The sequence below is a fragment of the Petaurus breviceps genome, unplaced genomic scaffold (genome assembly GCF_028583685.1).
Source record: "Petaurus breviceps papuanus isolate PSGF00001 unplaced genomic scaffold, PetGlider_PUasm1.0 90792, whole genome shotgun sequence".
NCBI classification, from domain to species: Eukaryota; Metazoa; Chordata; class Mammalia; order Diprotodontia; family Petauridae; genus Petaurus; species Petaurus breviceps.
The window spans coordinates 4,269,365-4,289,138 of NW_027187347.1; the positions used below are offsets into that span (position 1 = coordinate 4,269,365).

A 19,774-nucleotide genomic window follows, 5' to 3' on the forward strand; every position below is an offset into this window, starting at 1 on the left:
TCACTCTTCACAGGAAGGAAGAGCCTCTCCTGGCTTTCTTGTCACTAGTTTTAAAGTGTCAGGTAGAAAAACACTTTCTTTATTCAGCAAAGTTTCTATGTAACTGTCAATGTGCTCTAAGTCCTCCGAAGGAGTAATCTGAAAAAAAACCAAACAAACAACAACAACACAAAAAACAACAAAAGAAAACCAAAAAACCAATCACTATTGAGTTTAAACCATGAGGAAGGGTGGATTCACCTCTAAACTCTTTCCCAAGTCAAAACCACTGGCCTTTCTCAGTTGCACTGAGATTCACTGGGAGTCTACTCACTGCTGCAGCTTGTGAAGGCTTCTTCAAGCAAATACTAATTAGAATCTCAGGCTAATTGGTTCATTCTAAGCTTTGTCTCACTCTCTATTATCCCTGTCCTGTGCCTAGAAAATCCTTCTGGCTACTCTCCTCACCCCATCTCTGACTAACGCTGCTCATTCTCTGATCTCTACATAGCTCAGCATTCCTGCCCCCCAGGCCCTATTCTCCTGTCCACTCATTCAAAATTTGCCTAGTTGGTTGCCAACTCCCTTTCATTTTTTACCTCTTCTATATGTATTTCCCTATTTTCACCTCCTAACATTAATTAAAACCTGGTTTTCCCTCAAAGATAATGTGTCTTAGATTACTTTCTCCCAATAGCCAGGCAAGAGAAATGATTCTTTCTTCTATTAATAATCAATTATTGAATTAGGACCAGAATTTTTTATCTTCCTATTTCCTTATTCAGAAATCAGCTCCTTATAGGTTATTCAGTCAGTATCTGAAGGACACCATTAGTATGGAGATTGGATTAACTTTCTCCTTAATCTTGTTCAGACCCCCTCAAGTGGTAAAACCCTTTTGTGTTCAACTCAGGCTTGAGTGGGGGGTCTGGGGTGGGGTAAGATCCTCTGTGTAGATGGGTAGTCTGGGCCTAAAAGTGAAATAATCAAAGTCACTCCCGATCCCTCATTAGAATAGGCCCACCTATCATTATAATATTCAATCTTCTCATTAATTATTAACCAATCAGAGCTAATTGCTACTTGTTGGGAAGACCCATTCTTCTAAGGGCATCTAAGCATCAAAAAGCCACTATGATCTGTCTATAGTTTAGGAGAGACAACCAATGGCCCTTTTATTAATTATCCACGAGCCATAATTAATAAAATGATTGTTAATCATCCAGAAACTATTCTTTTGAACTTTTTATATGTAACACAGACTAGGAGTAAGAGTTAATACATTCCACACTACCTACTGGACATCTTAAACTTAACACATCCAAAATTGAACTTAATAGAAGTCTTTTCGCCATCACTGTCCTCCTAATTATCCAGGCTTGCCACCTCAGTGTTATTCTCCAATGTTCCCTCTCTTACCTCTCCCCTCCCCATCCAAGCTGTCCCCTTTTCTCCTTTGACACTGTCACCACCTTGGTAGAGGTCTGTGTCACCTGCATTTGTACTACTCCAATGACCTCTGGCTGGTCTCCCTCAAGTCTTTCCTCATTCAAATGCATCCTTTTTCTCAGTTGCTAAAGTAACCTTCCTTTATAAAGCCCAGATCTGATCATGCCTTCCCCTTCTTCCCCCTCAACTTGATAAATCCCAGTGGCGCCCTTTCACATCCAGGAGCAAACATAAAACGCTCCATTTGGCTTTGAAAGCCCTTCACAATCAGGCTTCTTTCTACCATTTCAGCCATCTCACCTTTTACTCTTTCACACACTCTAGGATCCAGTGACAATGGCCTCCTTGCATTTACCTGGACCAGACACTCTACTGCCTGACTCCATGCATTTTCACTGGTCGTTACCCCATTGCTCCTCATCTCCACTTCCTGGCTTCCCTTGATTCCTTCAAGACTCAGCTAAAGTCCTATTTTCTGCAAGCAGCCATTCCCAATCCCCATTAATTTTAGTGGCTTCCCCCTGAGCTTATCTCTAAATCACTCTGTAAATTTTTAGAGTTGTTTGCATGTTGTCTTCCCCTTTAGACTGTGACCTTGGCCTTTCTTTGTATCTCCATAACTTAGCACAGTGCGCAGTTCAATAAATGCTTGTTGACTGGCTAATGGTGCTACTTCCAGGGCTTCCTTCAACCACAAAGGCTAAGCTATCTCCCTTGTTCCTCTCTTGATCTTTCTGACTATAATATGGACCTGGTGAATACTCCTATGATCCTCAATGACTTTAGCACCCGTCATCTTCCTGGGTTGTTTTTTTTTTTGGAGGGGGGAAGGCAAGGCAATTGGAGTTAAGTGACTTGCCCAAGGTCACACAGCTAGTAAGTGTCAAGTGTCTGAGGCCAGATTGGAACTCAGATCCTCCTGACTCCAGGGCCTATTCAGAACTCTATTTATTGCACCACCTAGCTGTCCCCCTAGGTAGTTTTAATATTCAAACTCCTCAAATTTAGTTTCCTCCATTATCATTCTACTTTAGCCACCCCTAAAAGGCACTCCTCCTTTAGGACTCATCACTCTAAACTACTCTAATTCTACTATCTCAAACTCTGAAATTCCTCTATGACCACAGTCTCCCACCCTTCCATCTGTCCCATAGCCTTGCTCCTTCTGAAATGATCTTTCATCCTTGTGACTTCTGTCCCTGGAACCCTTTTCATTCTATCAGTTTACCATTCCTGTTCTGACTTACTTGGTCTTGAGCCCATTGTTGGTTATTTGAAAGACATAGTCTCTACCCCTGAAAACCAGGCCTTCTTTTCCACCTGTTGTCTCCACCCAGCTAATTCCTAATGTACTGTAAACCCTAGGCCTTTCTTATACTCTTGAAATGCTGAATTCTTAGGAAGCCACACAGATTGGGTCCCTAAGTGTTCACTTTCTCTGACTTCAATTGGGACCTCATTGTTATGCTGAAATCCTTTTATTCATCTTTGATTGGTTCCCTATAGCCAAAGGAATCTTGCCTGGACTCTACTGGCAAAACTGAGCTCATCCAAGCGGAACTTCCTTAATTCCCTTTGTCCAGTCCCTTAACATTTTCTATTACATTCTCACCCCTTCTTTCCTCCTCACTGCAGTTAACCTATCCACCTGTGTGCCCTTGAGGTTAACCTCTTTCCGTGTGAGGGCTTTTACTTCTCTTACTCCCTCTGCAGACACTGTTGGGAGCATGACCTAGTTCTCCTCTCACAGACTTAACAGGAGAAGATTTGATCATAAGGTTTCCTCCTCTTTATAATTATGGCATTAAAAACTTGAAAAATCTCCTATGAATTCTATCTTCTCTAGGTCAACTTCTAATCTTTAATTCTTTCCTCATAGATCCCATTTTCTAACCTTGGAATCTACATCCCTGTGTTCTGGTAAATGTTTAAAAACTAGCTCTTTGGGGGGGAAGGTATGCATGACATAAGTTTAATATGTAATATTAACATTTTCTCTTGAGTCTAGACAATCAACAATAAATCATGCCCTCATTTGTAGCATTTTCCAGTTTCTGAGGTACAAATGCTCACACTGAAAATTTAACCATTGGCTCTCCCGAGATGTAGAACCACAGCCCTGCTTGTAGGTAAAACCGTAAAGCATCTTCAGTTATGTCCCCTCTTACATCATTGGTCTTTGCCTCCCACACCCTAGAAGTTCCATCACTTGAAACTTACGCCCTTTGCTCCTCAATAAGGTTTCTTATTTCTTTGACTCATTTTTTGGAGGGGGAAAGGCAGAGAAATTGGGGTTAAGTGACTTGCCCAAGGTCACATGGCTAGTAAGTGTTGTGTCTGAGGCTGGATTTGAACTCAGGTCCTCCTGACTCCAGGGCCGGTGCTCTATTCACTACACCACCTACTTGCCCCTCTTTGACTCATTTTTAAGCACGTTTGTCTTCCTTGCCACCTGTGGTCAGGCCTCACTCTCCTTAACACAATACAAAAGAAACAGAAATGGTCTGAGACAGAAGCTCTGAATTTGAGTGCCATCTTTGATACCTATTAGCTGTGTTACTCTGAGCAAGTAACTTAAGTTCTCTGTTTCCTCAGCTCTCAGAGAGATAATAATATTTGTAGTACCTGCTCCTCAGAGTTGTTTTGTGAAGAAAAGCACTTTGTAAACTTTGATGCATTACAGAAATGTGAAAGCTTACTTTTATTTTTTAAATGGGAAGTGAATGATAAAAGGTTGATTATAACCATTTTGTTATGAAAATACTAGAATAGGCTCAGTGGTACGATGGTGCAGGCTCACGTTTGTTCTTGAGAGTTGATTATTAAATTTTCAGTATGACCATTTACACCTCAGAAATAGGCAAACACTACAAATTAGGGATGCATTTAGTGTTTTGTTGATTGACTAGACTTATGAAAGTCACTTAGAAAATGTTAATAATGCAGATTAAAATTAAGACCGTGTTGTGCACACAATTTTTCCCCCCAGAAAGTCAGTCAAACATTTACCTAGGACATCTCTGTCAATAATACTTTTCTTATGAAAAGAACATTAGTTATACTAGTCCATTTTAGAAAAAAAATTTTAATGAAATAATTTCTTCTTTTATTTCCTTCTAATTAGACCAAATTTTACACATCTGTTTTTATTTTGAGAAAATGAAAATATTGTGCTGGCTGAAAACATGGGAAACTAATTTTCTGTGGCAAAGATGTTAATGTATTGCTACTGAGGTCAGTCAAAAATACTTCTGTTGATCATATACTAGCATCACAAAATGTCAGAGTTGGGGGCACCCTAGTGGCTGTCTAATCCTTTTATTTAACAGAAAACTGAAGTCCACAAAAAGTGGACTAACAAATAAAGTGATCTAACAAAGATCATGCTGACAATAACAATCTGACATTTTCATAAAAGGCATTTAGAATGCCTTAAATTTCTTTCCAGAGTGTGTCCATTTTTAAATGAAGCTTGTCTTCATAACTGGGCAGCTAGGTGGGTCGGAAGATAGGAAGACCTGAGTTCAAATGTGACCTCAGACACTTGCTGTGTGACCCTGGGCAAGTCACTTAACCCTGTTTGCCTTAGCTTTTCATCTATGAAAATGAGCTGGAGAAGGAAAAGGCAAACCACTCCAGTATCTTTGCGAAGAAAACCCCAAAAGGGGGTCACCTCGAGTCAGACACGACCAAAACAACTGAGCAACACCAACAAAATCCTCGCAACCTCTATGTGTGTAAACTGAGGCACAGATTATGAAAGTGCTTTGTCCACAGTCATTTGATTAAGTGACAGTGGGAATAGTAAGTAACAAGCCTCAGGTTCTGTTCTCTTATAATCAGCATCTCTAGGATTCAAAGTAAATGCTATCACTTACCAGATTCCAGTGACTCAGCAATGTTGACACTTTTGCCCGAAGGCTTTGCAGCTTATTTTCGGTAATTTTTATTTGTTTTTCACATTGTTTATGATGAACTTCATTATTCCTTGCCGTCACGTTTGCTTGCTGAGTTATGGACTGCATTTTCCTTCTTATTTTCTTTTCATACTGGACCATGTAAACATTACAGATCTGTAAAAGAACAACACTTTTAAAATATTTTGTTAAATTCTTTATATAAATTAATTTTAACATATAAAATGGCATTTGTAACTTTTCAGTCCCTTTCTCTGTTTTTGTCCATTTATTTCCATTTGCTTCTTCTATAGATATTTAACAAATACTTGATTGATTAATTATGGTCCTAGGTAGTATGTACTCTATTTTTTTTTTACTTTATTTCCTAACAGCTTTTAAAATTCTTTATATTAATCTAAAATTGTATTCTTTTATTCTATTTCATTAACATACCACAAATTAACCATTAGCTATTAGCCATTACTCTCTTGCTGGATGTTGGACTACTTCTGTTTTTTTTTATTCTTTTTCAGTTATCTAGACTATTGCTACGAAACTGAAAAGACAGCTTTTGGTTTATTTGTTTTTGAAACATTTTCAGAATAAATGCCTAGTAATGTAGCTACTGGCCAAAAGGTATTTTTGGGGGGTAGCTTTTTCAGACTGCTCTACAAAAGATGCCACAAGTGTGAAATTCCACTAACAACAAAGGACTATATTTTATTAATTCATAACTTTGAAAGCACTGTTTTCCAGCTTTCATTTTTTTTTACCAATTTGATGACTGTTATAATACAATAGCACTTCTTTTGTATCTACATAAGACTCTGCTATGACCTATGTGATAAATTTTTGTGAACATTTCATGTGTGCACAAAAAGCATTTGAATATTCTGCTTCTCCCATTAAAACTCTTTGCTAATTCCATTTTATTAAATAAGCTGTTCAGATTTCTGATTTTTAACAAATTTGTCATATTCTCATAGAGTGTTACAATTCCCTATTCTTATACCCACTTGGACCAATACACGATCTTTTCATTTCTACTTATAACATTGTTAGTCTTCCTTTTATTAATTTAACTACTGAAATTTTGGTGCACAAAAATCGAGAATTATTATATATTTTTAAATTTATTTTTCCTTTTGCCATTATATGACTTCTTGTCTTCTGATGTTTTATAATTTCAATTCCACTTGACACAATTATTGCCACTTCTGCTTTTTTTCTGAATTTAGTTTCATGACACATTTTAGACTAATATTTTCATTTTAATCTAGCTATATCTTTTTGCATTAAATATGCTTCCTTCAATAAACATAGCAGTGGTTTTTATTTCTTGATTACACAGGGACTTTTTATTTTATTGGGGAAATTCAGACCATTCATATATACTGTTATAATACATTCAATTGGCCTCCTATAATTTTGTTATTGTTCTTAATGTTGGACCTATCCTAATCTATTACTTCTATTACAATTGCTAAAAAAGTAAATGAAGCAAGTTGTATTTCTTTTAAAACAAAAAAAGAAACCTATTGATTCTAACATTTTTTCTGAAGTTTAAATCCATTTCTAGCATAGAAAACGAGATTTTGCTTTTGCAACTGCCAGGTCCCCTTGTTATTGTTTATCATTTGGGTTAAATAGCTTTTATTTTACTGAGGTATTTTAGCATTACAGTGGCTTCCTAAATGGTTTCCCTGTCTCAGATGATTTTCCATTCCAATCCATCCTCCAAACAGCCATGAAAATGATTTTCCTTAAATGCAGTTCTAACCAAGTCACTCACCTTCCAAATGAACTTCAGTGCCCTTCTAGTGCCTCTAGGGTTACATATAAACTCCTCCATTTGATTTTCAAAGCCCTTTACAACCTGACCCCAGCTCATCTCTTCCTGCCTCTTTCTAGATTACTCCCTTCCTTAATTCTATTGTCCAAACCAAAACGGCCTTCTATTTGTTCCTCACACATGGGTACTCCAACTCCATGTCTGCACTGGCTGTACTCCATTCCTGGTATGTACTTCCCCATCGTGCACTTTAAAGAAGATTTTACTTTCTTTGAGATGTAGTTCAAGTACCAATCTTTCCTAATTCCCCCCAAATGCATAGAACATTCATATTCAACTTCCTACAATTCATTATGTACATATTTGTTCTGTAAACACATTTATTTGTTTTCCCCAATACGATGTAAGCCCCTTGTGTGTTGAGGTTTTTTTTTGTGTCTTAGAATATGTAATCTTAAGCATTAGTAACAGACTTAAATATATATGTACATATATAAATATAATTAATATTTTGTTAAGAATTTAAGTCCAATGCTACTCTGACTTTTTAAAATTTTTCTTTCTCAATATTTAGGAACTTTTTTGACTTTATAACTGTGTAGTTTAGCAATTATGTTTCTAAGTATATTAAACTTAGGGTTTCTCTGAATTCTGTATATATTCTCTAGCTGTAGAATTCACTGCCTATTCTTGTTCATTCTGGAAAGTGTTTTTAAGTAGGTCCTTGGATACAGTACCTAGCTTAAAAAAAATCATTGCCTCCTGGGATTTCAGTTAATGAAATACTTATGCTTCATGATTTATCTACTTTATATATTATTGTTTCCTACTTTGATTAATCTCCTACATTGATGAATACTTCCATTCTATTACATTCTAAGCTTGTCTTTCACCTTTATTTTGGTTGTCCACTAATCTTTTCTTAACTTCGTTTATTTTGTTATTTATTGTTTATATTTCTTTAAAATATGAATAGTTTTTGAACTACTATAACACCAGCTTAGCTCAGTTAAGCAATAGTGTTTCATTGAGCAAAGATCAATAGAACCTTAGACATACAGTCAAGACTTAAACAATGATCTCTGGATAGGATTGAGCTTAGTATTAAACAGACAAGTAATGTAATACATATAAATAGTGGAGGGCAAAGCAAATCATAGGATCATTAGCCGGGCAAATAGAATAGCAGACACAAAGCACTAAAAATAAAGAAACTTTAAAGCTGTGAAGAATTTGCTCCCTTGACAACTTAGATGATATTATCAAATCCACTGAGCATGAAGAGAGATCTATTTTGCCTCTTCTACAATTAACCCTAAAAGAAGTAACACTTTTTGAAACCAGTAACACCAAAAACCAATAAGAGGCTTCTTCTATGCTTCTGCTAAAGCAATAACAGCCAATCCCAGCATGTTTAAGTGTTGTAGGGTGTGACATATGAGTCACTTATGGAGATCAGGTTAAGTCTAAAGAGGGAGAGCTTAGCTTCAGAAAGGTGAACAGATACTGACAGGAACTGTTGGTATTTCAAGATTTTTTTCCCAGAGTTTTGTAATTTATACATATTATATACATGGCAGAGCGCTTGATGTTGGAAAAATAGAGATATCATGCAAAGATCCTTGGATTTAGAGTCACAGGATGTGGGTCTAAATTGTGGTCTTCAGAGTTTTGGAAGCAGAGTCTAGAAAGATAGGTTGGGGTGAAGTTGGGATGGATTTTAGAAGCAGAGTTTTTGGTTTATCCCAGAGGCAATGATTAAAAGCAACTAGAGGCTGAATGAGTTGGGAACAGGAGTGAGTGGAGAGTACCCCACTCTCCTCACTAAGTGTGGTCAACAACCTCACTAAGAGAGGGTAGAGGAAAAGAGAACAGATGCCAGGACAAAGTCTGAGTCCACAATTGTAGTCAGTTTTTTATTTATGTCTGACTTTTCATAACCCCATTTGGGGTTTTCTTGGTAAAGATACTGGAGTGGCTTGCCATTTACTTCTCCAGTTCACTTTATAAATGAGGAAACTAAGGCAAATGGGGTTAAGTGAGTTGCTCAGGGTCACACAGCTAGTAAGTATCTGAGGCCAGATTTGAACTCAGGATGAGTCTTAACTACAGACCCAGCACTCTATCCACTGAGTCACCTAGTTGCCTTCATCCACAGTTGTGATATAGGTGATAGGGGGTGTGATATGGATGAGGAACCAATAAAGGAGATTGAGAACACATGATCAAATGTGTAAAAGGTGAACCAGGAGAGAATAGGATCGTGAAAAAATAGGAAAGAGTATTCAGGAGAAGGTGATCAGATCATCAGGTTTCACAGTTAAGTCACAGTTACAGTAGGACAAAACTGTATTAATCTTTTCTGAGACCACTGCTACAGAATGAGCAAATTCTCTACTTCTGATCAATGTTCTCCTCTGCCACCCTGATATATCATTGTCTACAATGTACACTCAGCATTAGCTTAATACCAACAAATTTGGAAATAATATAGTGCATCCTTTCTGGTAATAATTTTCAATTTTTTGGACATTTGGACACAATGCAGTAATTTTCCTTTAGATCAATTCAAAAGGTTAGAGACTAGAATCTGAAACTATAGAATTGTAATAAGGAGTCAAGGATGGTGTCAACCACTGGATCATAGGCCTTAGTACTAGAAAGGAAATATGGGATCATGTGTCTAATCTTGCTTTACAGATAAGGAAATAGAAGTAAGGAGTAAAGGCAGGACATGAAATACTTTGTTCTGACTAAGAATACAGTAATTTTGCTACTATTTCATAAAATCTTAAACTTTAAAAATGATGTTTTTCATGATTTACCCAAAGGCTGGAGTTGTACCTTTTTGTATATATTTGTTTATGAGATGCAATATTATAATAATGTAATATAACAATATAGGATAAGTTCGATTTTTGCATGATGCTCAAGAAAGCATCTGAATATCATACATAAGTCTCCACCCCAAGTGTCAAACTTTCTAAAAGTCATGGGGAGATTGATTTAGAACTAAGAAAGGCCTTAAAGTTTATTTAATCTAATACTTTCATTTTATAGATAAGGACACTGAGTTGAAACAAGAACAAGTGAATTCAAGGTCAAAGTCACACAAGGCCTGAGTGGCAGAGCCACGATTTGAATCCATGCTCTCGGATGCTAAATCCAAGGTTCCTTCCATTATATCATGTTGTTAGAGAGGCAATTAATTCCATATGATTAAAGAATACATCATGTCAAAAACATTATTATGTTTCCTACCACATATTAACAACCTTGAGAAGATACCATTAAGGGTAGAATAAGAAAGGTCTTACATCATAAAAAAAAAACAAAACCAAAAACATTCAGTTACAGGAACAAGGATGGTTAGAAAGGAACACAGGCAAGCCGGAAAGCTTTGAAAAAGACAAGTTGAATGTATTATATTCTTAAAAAGAAAATCAATCTGTGCATAATAAAGATCTATCATTTCATGTATAATCTTTTTCTGTTCTACTCAGTATACAGAAATGCCTAATTTACTTGGTGTTTCAGAAACAATAAAAGTAAATAAGTAAGTTCTGAAAAATAAAATGAAAAATATTTTTCAAAAGGCCTTATACAAATTGGGATGCATAAACATCTAATTCTTAACTAATTCCCAACATTCATGGAGTTAGCATTCAATATCCTAATGGTTGGTCCCCAACAAGTAGAGATCTTTCAATAGTTCCTAAAATTTTACTTGGCAGATCTATAAACAGTTAACCACCTGCCATACAGTTTGCTTAGAGTTATTAGTGAAGATGGGAATAATTGTGGCTGCTAGTGGTGTTTCTCCCCTGTTCTCACAGAGTTAATACACTCAGAACCCTTATCCCTCTAAATTTCATCAGGAGAATGGAAAACAAATATTTTACAAAAAATTTGGGGATTTCTTCCCTTACCCTTGCATTGAAGCAGGCTGGTTGACATTGTTGAGCAAAGTAATTCATGGGAGAGACATGCTAACAAGTTTGAGTGAGAAGGAAGAAATTCTGGGACCCTAGAATTTTCAAGTTAGACAGGCAAGAAAAACTGAACAAATAAACTCTGTTTTTGGTTCCAGTTAGGAAATGTGAACAGGTGAGTTTGCAATCTGCCCAATCAATGTTCTTTCTACAAATCATGAAGTGGGAAAGAAATGTGACACTTTGTTTATTAAAGCAACGTAAAGCAATTTCCCAGTTGAACAGGAAAGGGAAACCAAGAAATACACATGCCTTCTTTTTCTATGGTCCTATAGGCACTCAATCAGAAAACATCAGAAAAAAGTAAAGGGTCTTGATTTCCCATCACCATAAAGTTGTTAAACTCAGGCACATTCTAAAACATGAATATTTAGTGTTGTAGTAGAGTTCATGTGGGGAAACAGAAACCTCAGGCTCCAGTCTTCATTTCAACACAAGTTCGTGTTGCACATTTGGGCAAGTCCTTTGTCCACTGCAAAACAAGGAGACTTAAACTTTGATCTGTTGCTCTCCAAAGGATTATGGGAAGATGGGTCAGAAAACATTTAAAAAGAATACTGAAAAGCAATGGGGCATAGTGGCAACAGCCCACTTGCAGTTACAAGACCTGGATTAGAATTCTAGTTCTCCTGCCAGCTGTGTGATCTTGGGCACATCATTGAGCCTCAGTTCTTCTACTCACAAAATGGAGACAATATCACTGAGTTGTGAGGAAATTTCTTTGTAAACTGTAAAATGCTATGTACATATAAGTTGCTACTTAAACCAATGCATAAAAATACATCAACAATAGCCATAATATATTCTTCTTAGAATGGGTTAAGCTTATTTTCTTTGCTAGGAAAGCTTTACTTAACCTGTGTACCTCTCCCACCCATGGTGAGGGGTGGGGTGGGGGGAGAAAAGATACTAATCTGTCTGAAATATTTAAAATGAAGCATCTTCCTAGAACAGAATGGTGTTTGGAGGTAATTTTCAGTTCTAAGTCTCTAGAATTTAGTGAATTGTTTTTTAAACTCAGAATGCTGGCATGTGTATTGCTTCTATATCCTCACTTTCAAGTATTCCATTAACTTTATCCCACAGGAAAACACTCTCCCATGAAAATAACTTTTCTTTTTTTAAAGGATTCTCTCTTTGTGACCAGTGAAGTAAAATTTATTAATCTCAGACTTGGTAAGTGAATGCAAATTTTCCTTCCATTCAAAACTAACATTCAACTCTATATATTATTTCCCTCCCCCCCCCCCACTTTGGAAATAGCACTCCTTTAGAATTTAAATGACTCCATTTAGAAGGGACTTACCTGATTGCAACATATTTGCAGCTTTTTGTTTAAGCGCTCAGGGCACTCCTCCAGCTGTTTTCATAAATGATAATAGAACAGAATTTTAGCTTTTAGGGAATGAGCTGTTTACAACAGAGTAATAATGTATATGCATCTCAAATCAGAAAAGGATCACCAGACTAAAGCAGGTCAGCATTAATACTGTGGGGTCTTTGGAGTCTGGCCTAATGTTATGCAGACAGGGACTGACCACGTCTTCCATTTCTCCACAGCATCTAGACTTTGCTAAGGTTTCAGGGACAGTCTTTCTTCCAGCTTATTTAACCCATAATCTTGCAGTTGGCTTTGCTTATAACATCATCAGGATAAATTAAGTGGGTAGCATTTGCTTCATTTTTGGAGAACTGATGATTTGCAATTGAAAAACCTCAAATCTAAAAATCTGTGACATTTAGCTCACTGCCCTAAGATCACTAATTCCATTCACTTAAGCCACCCATAGATAATTCCTTAAAGGCCTGTCTTCATTGGGCAACCCAGTGGACTGTGCATAGGAGGGATGATGTTACCTCACACATTGTCATGAATTCCTCCATAGACTTGCAGTCGAAGTCCTTAGAGAGTTTACAGTGAGGATAGAAATAAAGAAGAATCTCTCTAGAAACACAGAAAGACAGGTATACGTCAATATGGCAGAACTGCCATTTGTTAGGCAGAGGAAATGCTACTGCAGATTTATATGGGCCTCTCAATATCACAGAAAATAAACACTCCCAAACCCTTCCCCATTCCCAATAGGCTCTTCGGAAACCAGTTGTATAAAGGATCAGATTTAGATATGGAAGGAAACTTTGAGGTCCCCATTGCCTTTCATTTTACAGAGGAGGAAACTAAGGCTCAGAGGTAAAATGATATCAGAGGTATGAGGGTCAGAGTCAGGACACTGAGCAATCCAAGTTACTGACAATTTTACAAGTGAGCCCTATCTAGCTCTTCTCCATATTTCCCACTTGTATTTGTTTTCCTAACATTTAGTGCAGTATTTGGCACGCGACAGGCACTTAATAAATGCTTGCTGACTGACTTCCATCCTTCAGTTGCTGCAATTCAAGTCAATTCAGCTCAAAGTATTTATTTAGTACTTTGTTTCCAACATTGTGTAAAGCCTTGTAGGCAACACTTAATAATGTTATGTTATGTTAAAGACATCATGGAAATGGAATGGAAATAAACACATTTCTGGAAACACTGGTTTCCCTCAGGGAAAGAAGAATATAAGCTCAAAGGTTAAGATATTATCTAATCCAATTCCTTCATTTTATAAATAAAGGTAGGCCCGGGAGATTATTTGCCTAAGGTCACAAAGGTAATAAGGAGTTGTTCAGTTATATGCAATTTTTCATGACCCCATTTGGGGTTTTCTTGGCAAAGATGCTGGAGTGTTTGCTATTTCCCTATCCAGCTCATTTTACTGATGAGGGAACTGAGACAAAGGGGATTAAGTGACTTGTCTATGGTCACACAGCTAGTAAGTGTCTGAGGCCAGATTTGAACTCATGAAAATGAGTCTTCTACCTGATTCCAAGCCCAGCACTCTATCCACTGTGCCCCTGAGCTGTCCAGTAAGTAATATGGGAAGGAATAAACATTTATTAAACACATAAAATGTGCTAGGCATTTTGGTAAATACTTTATGGATTTTGTTTCATGTGATCCTCACAATGCCTCTGTGAAGTATTATTATCCTCTTTTTACAATTGAAGAAAATGGGTCAGAGGTTAAGTGGCTTGTCCAAAATCACACAGCTAGTAATTGTCTAATGCTAGATTTGAACTCAGATCTTTCCGACACTAGGCCCAGCACTCTATCCACTGTTCTATCTAATTGCCCTCATAGTAGACTAGAATGTAATCCCAGGAGATCTGACCCCTACCTATTTGTTCATTCAATTAATATTAAGTGCTCATAATAACTGGCCAGACCTTGGTATTATGGAGAGAGGGCATAGGAAAACATCAGCAGCCATAAACATTTAGTAAATGCCTACATGGAACGCATGGTCCTAGGGGCTGGGGAATCAGATAAAAATGAAAACCTTCCCTGTCATAAAAGAGCTTCCATTCTACTTGACTACAAAATTGATGCCCATTTATATGCTGCAAAGCCAGCTGATGGATGTAGAGGAAGACAAAGAACCAGAGAGCCAGAAGGAACCATAGAGAATTTACATGATGTTTACCCCTTTGTTTTATGAAGAAGGACATGGAGGCCCACAGAACGAAGTCACCTGGCTCAAGGTAACAGAGAAACGAGGTATACAATCACCAGGGAAACTCAATGCTTGGCCTGGAGGAAGACTCATCTTCCTGTGTACAAATCTCATCTCAGACACTTACTAGCTATGTGACCATGGGCAAGTCACTTAACCCCATTTGACTCAGTTTCCTCATCTAGAAGATGAGCTGAAGAAGGAAATGGCAAATTACTCCAGTATCTTCACCAAGAAAACCCCAAATGGGGTCTTAAAGAGTTGGACATGACTGAAAAACAACAATATGCAGCGACTAAAACAATGTGGATAAAAAGAACTGAAAAAATTGAAACTGAATTCCTTGAAATTATAATGGTCAAACTTGTCCCCATAGAAGAGATTTGAGAAAACAATGAGATAGACAGACAGACAAAGAGAGAAACAGACAGAAAGAATGCAGAGCTAGACAAAGAGACAGACATAGTGTGAAACAGATATAGAGAGAGACACAGAAACAGAAAAAGATATAGAGACAGAGACATAGGCAGTGCCAGACAGAGTGATAGAGACAGACATAGACAGAGAGAGAGATAAAGACAGATAGGGGGTTAGGAGCCAAGATGGTGGAGTAGAAGCATAAACTTGGTGCGGGCTCCCCTCCAATCACTTCCAATACATGTAAAAAAATTACTCTAAACAAACTTTAGAGCTACAAAACCCACAAATAGACAAAGAGAAAGAAAGCTCCTGGTGAAAGAAGCCTGGCAGGCTGACAGGGAGGATCTATTGCACCGGGCTGGGAGCTGAGTGCAGCCCCATGTGAGCCACGTGGTTCACGGCCCCAGGGTAGCCCTCACTAGCAGCAGGCCCAGAGCAGACTTCAGGAGAGAGAATCACAAGCAGCTGTGGCAGTGCCCAGAATTATCAACCCATAAATGCCAAAAAGAAAGTAAAAGGTCAGTATGGAACTCTGTGGGAAGAGGGGGACGGAGACCGCAGTCTGGCCCCTGCCCCCAGGGTGAGAAGCAGTTGGAGGCATGGCAGCTGTGCAGCTGCCATTGCCTGGCTGTCTCAGGAGCTCCTGGCTTTCAGACTGCAGGGGGACCAAGTGACCATTCAGAGGGTAATTGCTCTTGCTTTAACCTACTTGGATCTGGATCATGGTCTTGGGTGGTGGTCCTGGGGTGTGTGACCAGTGAGCCAGAGCTTGTGGTGTCTGTAGAGAGGGCACACAACTAACAGCTCCGGCAGCTCTGCAAACCCCAGCAATTTGGGACAAAGCTCTCTTTATTCTGGAAGAAGAGTTCTACTGTGGCAAAGCGCTTAAAAGTCAAGTAATTGACTGGCAAGATGAGCAAGTCCAGGAAACATAATCAAACCATAGATTCCGTTTTTGGGGACAAAAAGGATCAAGATGTAGAGTGGGAGGAAGACAGCAAAGTAAGAACTCCTGCATCAAAAGCATCCAAGAAAAATATGAATCGGTTACAGGCCATGGAGGAGCTCAAGAAGGATCCTGAAATCAAGTAAGAGAAGCGGAGGAAAAATTGGGAAGAGAAATGAGAATGATGCAAGAAAATCATGAAAAGGAGTCAACAGCCTGCTAAAGGAGACCCAAAAATACACTGAAGAAAATAACACCTTAAAAAATTGACTAACTTAAATAGCAAAAGAGGCTCAAAAAGCCAGTAAGGAGAAGAATGCCTAAAAAAGCCAAATTTACCAGATGGAAAAGGAATTTCAATAACTCACTCAAGAGAGTAACTCCTTCAAAATAAGACTGGAACAACCAGAAGTTAATAACTTTATGAGAAATCAAAATACTATAAAACAGATCCAATCAAATGAAAAAATAGAAGGCAATGTGAAATATCTCATTGGAAAAACCACTGACCTGGAAAATAGATCCAGGAGAGATAATCTAAAAATTACTGGACTACCTGAAAGCCATGATCAAAAAAAGAACCTTGAATAGAGCACCCAGTCCCAGAGTCAGGAGGACCTGAGTTCAAATTTAGCACTTAACACAAAAAACTAGCTGTGTGACCTTGGGCAAGTCACTTAACCCCAATTGCGCCCTCCAAAAAAAGGGGGGGCTAGACACCATCTTTCAAGAGATTATCAAGCAAAATTTCTCTGATATTCTAGAATCAGAGGGCAAAATAGAAATTTAAAGAATTCACTCACCTCTTGAAAAAGATCCCCAAAAGAAAACTCCTAGGAATATTATAGCCAAATTCCAGACATCTCAGGTCAAGAAAAAAATAATGCGAGCAGTCAGGAAGAAACAATTTGAGTATTGTGGAAACACAATTGGATAACACAAGACCTAGCAGCTTCTATGTTAAGGAATCGAAGGGCTTAGAATATGATATCCCGGAGGTCAAAGGAGCTAGGACTAAAACCAAGAATCACCTACCCAACAAAAGTGAGTATAATGCTACAGGGAAAAATATGGTCATTCAATGAAATAGAGGATTTTCAAGCATTCTTGATGAAAAAAACCAGAGCTGAACGGAAAATTTGACTTTCAAATAGAGGAAGCAAGAGAAGCATGAGAAGGTAAACAGGAAAAAGAAATCATAAGGAACTTTTAAAATTGAACTATTTACATTCCTACATGGAAAAATGATAATTGTAACTCATAAGACTCTTCTCAGTATAAGGATAGTTGAAGGGAATATATGTGTATATATATGTATACATATATATGTATGTATAGGAGGGTATGTGTATATATAAACATATAGGTGAGTGTGGGCATATGTATGTTCATGTATACATATATTGAGGACACAGGATGAGTTGAATATGAAGGGATGATATCTAAAAAAATAAAATTAAGAGGTGAGAGAGGAATTTATTGGGAGAAGGAGAAAGGAGGAGATAGATTATCTCATAAAAGAGGCAAGAGAAAACTGTTACTATGGATGTGAAGAACAGGAAGGTGAAAGGGAATGGAAAAACCTTATTCTCATTGAATTTGACTTAAGGAGGGAATAACATACACACTCAATTGGGTATCTTACCCTACAGGAAAATAGGGGGGTTGGGGATAGGAGGGGGCATGATAGAAGGGAGGGCAGATTGGGGGAGACAGTAGTTAGAAGCAAACATTTTTGAAAAGGGATAGGGTCAAAGGAGAAAATAGAATAAGTGGGGGGTGGGATAGGATGGAGGGAAATATAGTTGGTCTTTCACAATATGACAACTATGGAAATGATTTGGGTAACTGCACATGTATAACCTATACTTAATTGCTTGTCTTCCCAGTGGGGGCATTTGATGAGGAAGGAAGGGGAAAAATCTGGAACTCAAAGTTTTAAAAACAAATGTTTAAAAAAAATTGTTTTTTTTTACATGCAACTGGGAAATAATATGTACAGGCCCTGGGGTACAGAGGTCCATCTTGCCCTGCTAGAATGTTAGGGAGGTGATGGGGGAGGAAAGAGGGGAGAACAGATTAGAGGAAGGGGTATTCAGTGGGCTTGCTATTTTGGGGTGGGGGTAGGGGAAAGATGGAGAGAAAAACTTGTGACTCAAAATCTTGTGGAAATGAATGTTGAAAACTAAAAATAAATAAATAAAATGAAAAAAATAAAAAAAATACAGATAATGGAGGGAGGGAGTGAATAAGCATTTAAGTGCCTACTCTATGCCAGGTACTGTGACAAACACTTTACAAATATCTCATTTGACCCTCAGAGCATTAATTAAAGTCCTACTGTGGGTCAAGTAATGTGCTAAGCCATGAGTATACAAGTGCAAACATGATAGTCTCAACCTTCAAAGAGTTCACATTCTATTGGAGGAAGACAACACATGAAGGGAAGCTGGAAAGGGGGGAGAACAGGAAAGTGTACATCAAGGTGGCTAGCAAGATATGGAGTCTATTACGTGAGTCAAGATGGAAGTGAGTGAGTGTGGCTGGGGCCTCTCTGAAAAAGGCTTGTCCAGCTTGGGAAGTCACCAATCAGGAGAAAGGGTGAGATTGTAAGTGGTGGGGGGAGAGGAGGAGCCCTGAGAGTGAGTCAAGATAGGAGTTAAGTGAACATGGCTTGTGTGGAAATGGACTGAGCTAGGGCGTCACTAAGGAGAATGGTTGCCTCCAGCCCACCACTTCTTTCAGCCTCTGAGACTATAGGGGGTGAAGTACTTCATATGATGTGAGACACTTCTGATATGTTGGTTAATTTTGATGAACAGTTTTTTTTTCCCCTCTATTCTTTGTTATTTTTGTGAGAGGGATGAGGCTATGATGGAAATGTAGCTATCAAAAGATATCAATAAAGATATATTTTTTTAAAAAGGTCACATAGCTGATCTATTAATCTCACTGGTCTTTTAATGGTCTATATTTTCAGAACAATTTGACTAAAGTGACAAATACTGATTGTAAAGATGTTTAAAATTAACAAACTGGCTGAGGTGAGGCGCTATTTCATTTTCTTATTACATACAGAAATAGCCAGTCCTCATGTCTAGAAGAGCTTACAATTTGGATGAGGATGTGTGTGTGTGTGTGTGTGTGTGTTTAATAGATGTAAAGCAGTTCAAGGTAGGAAAGGGCCAAGCTGTAAAATACAAGCAGAAGAAACTGTCTTACTCTATCAAGATGTGGGAAAACATAAAATATATTTTGAAAGTAATGGTTTAAATGAGAAAATTATTTCATTCCAGGTGAGTGAGCACTGCTCCTAAAACCTCACAAAAATTCATGTTCTCTACAATATTCTCCTCCAGCTTTTCCTTACAAAGCAACTTGCATTAAGGACACAAATTGGTGGAGGGAAGTATTGATGTATTTACCCATTTCCTATCAATGTGAGATTTTCATTTGCTCACTGTTGGATGATTATAAGTGCTAAAACAACTACAATTTTATTAAGGAAAATGGTTTCTGTTTGATTTCAAAATTCTTTGCTGCCTAGTTACAGAAGAGACAATTCAATGGATAAGAGAATTCTGCCCAACCATCCCCCACACCCTTAACTTTCCTAGGCCACAACCTAGGGGAACCACTATCCCTCTATCCCATCCTGTACCTCAGGCTGACAACCAGGGTGTCATACTCTACTCCTCACTCCCCCTCCCCCTTATCCAATCTATTGCCAAGGTCAATCA

General features: G+C 37.9%; 1 protein-coding gene across 1 annotated transcript in view; it reads right to left on the reverse strand.

Annotated features, from left to right (window-relative positions):
• The window catches only part of MORC1 (MORC family CW-type zinc finger 1), a 197,612-nt gene continuing 177,838 nt past the window's right edge, over window positions 1-19,774 (reverse strand). The window contains exons 23-26 of the mRNA XM_069069913.1: window positions 12,969-13,056; window positions 12,418-12,471; window positions 5,307-5,501; window positions 1-138 (exon numbers count right to left, since the gene is read on the reverse strand). Coding sequence (XP_068926014.1) covers window positions 1-138; window positions 5,307-5,501; window positions 12,418-12,471; window positions 12,969-13,056 — 475 coding nt within the window. The remainder of the gene's footprint in view (window positions 139-5,306; window positions 5,502-12,417; window positions 12,472-12,968; window positions 13,057-19,774) is intronic.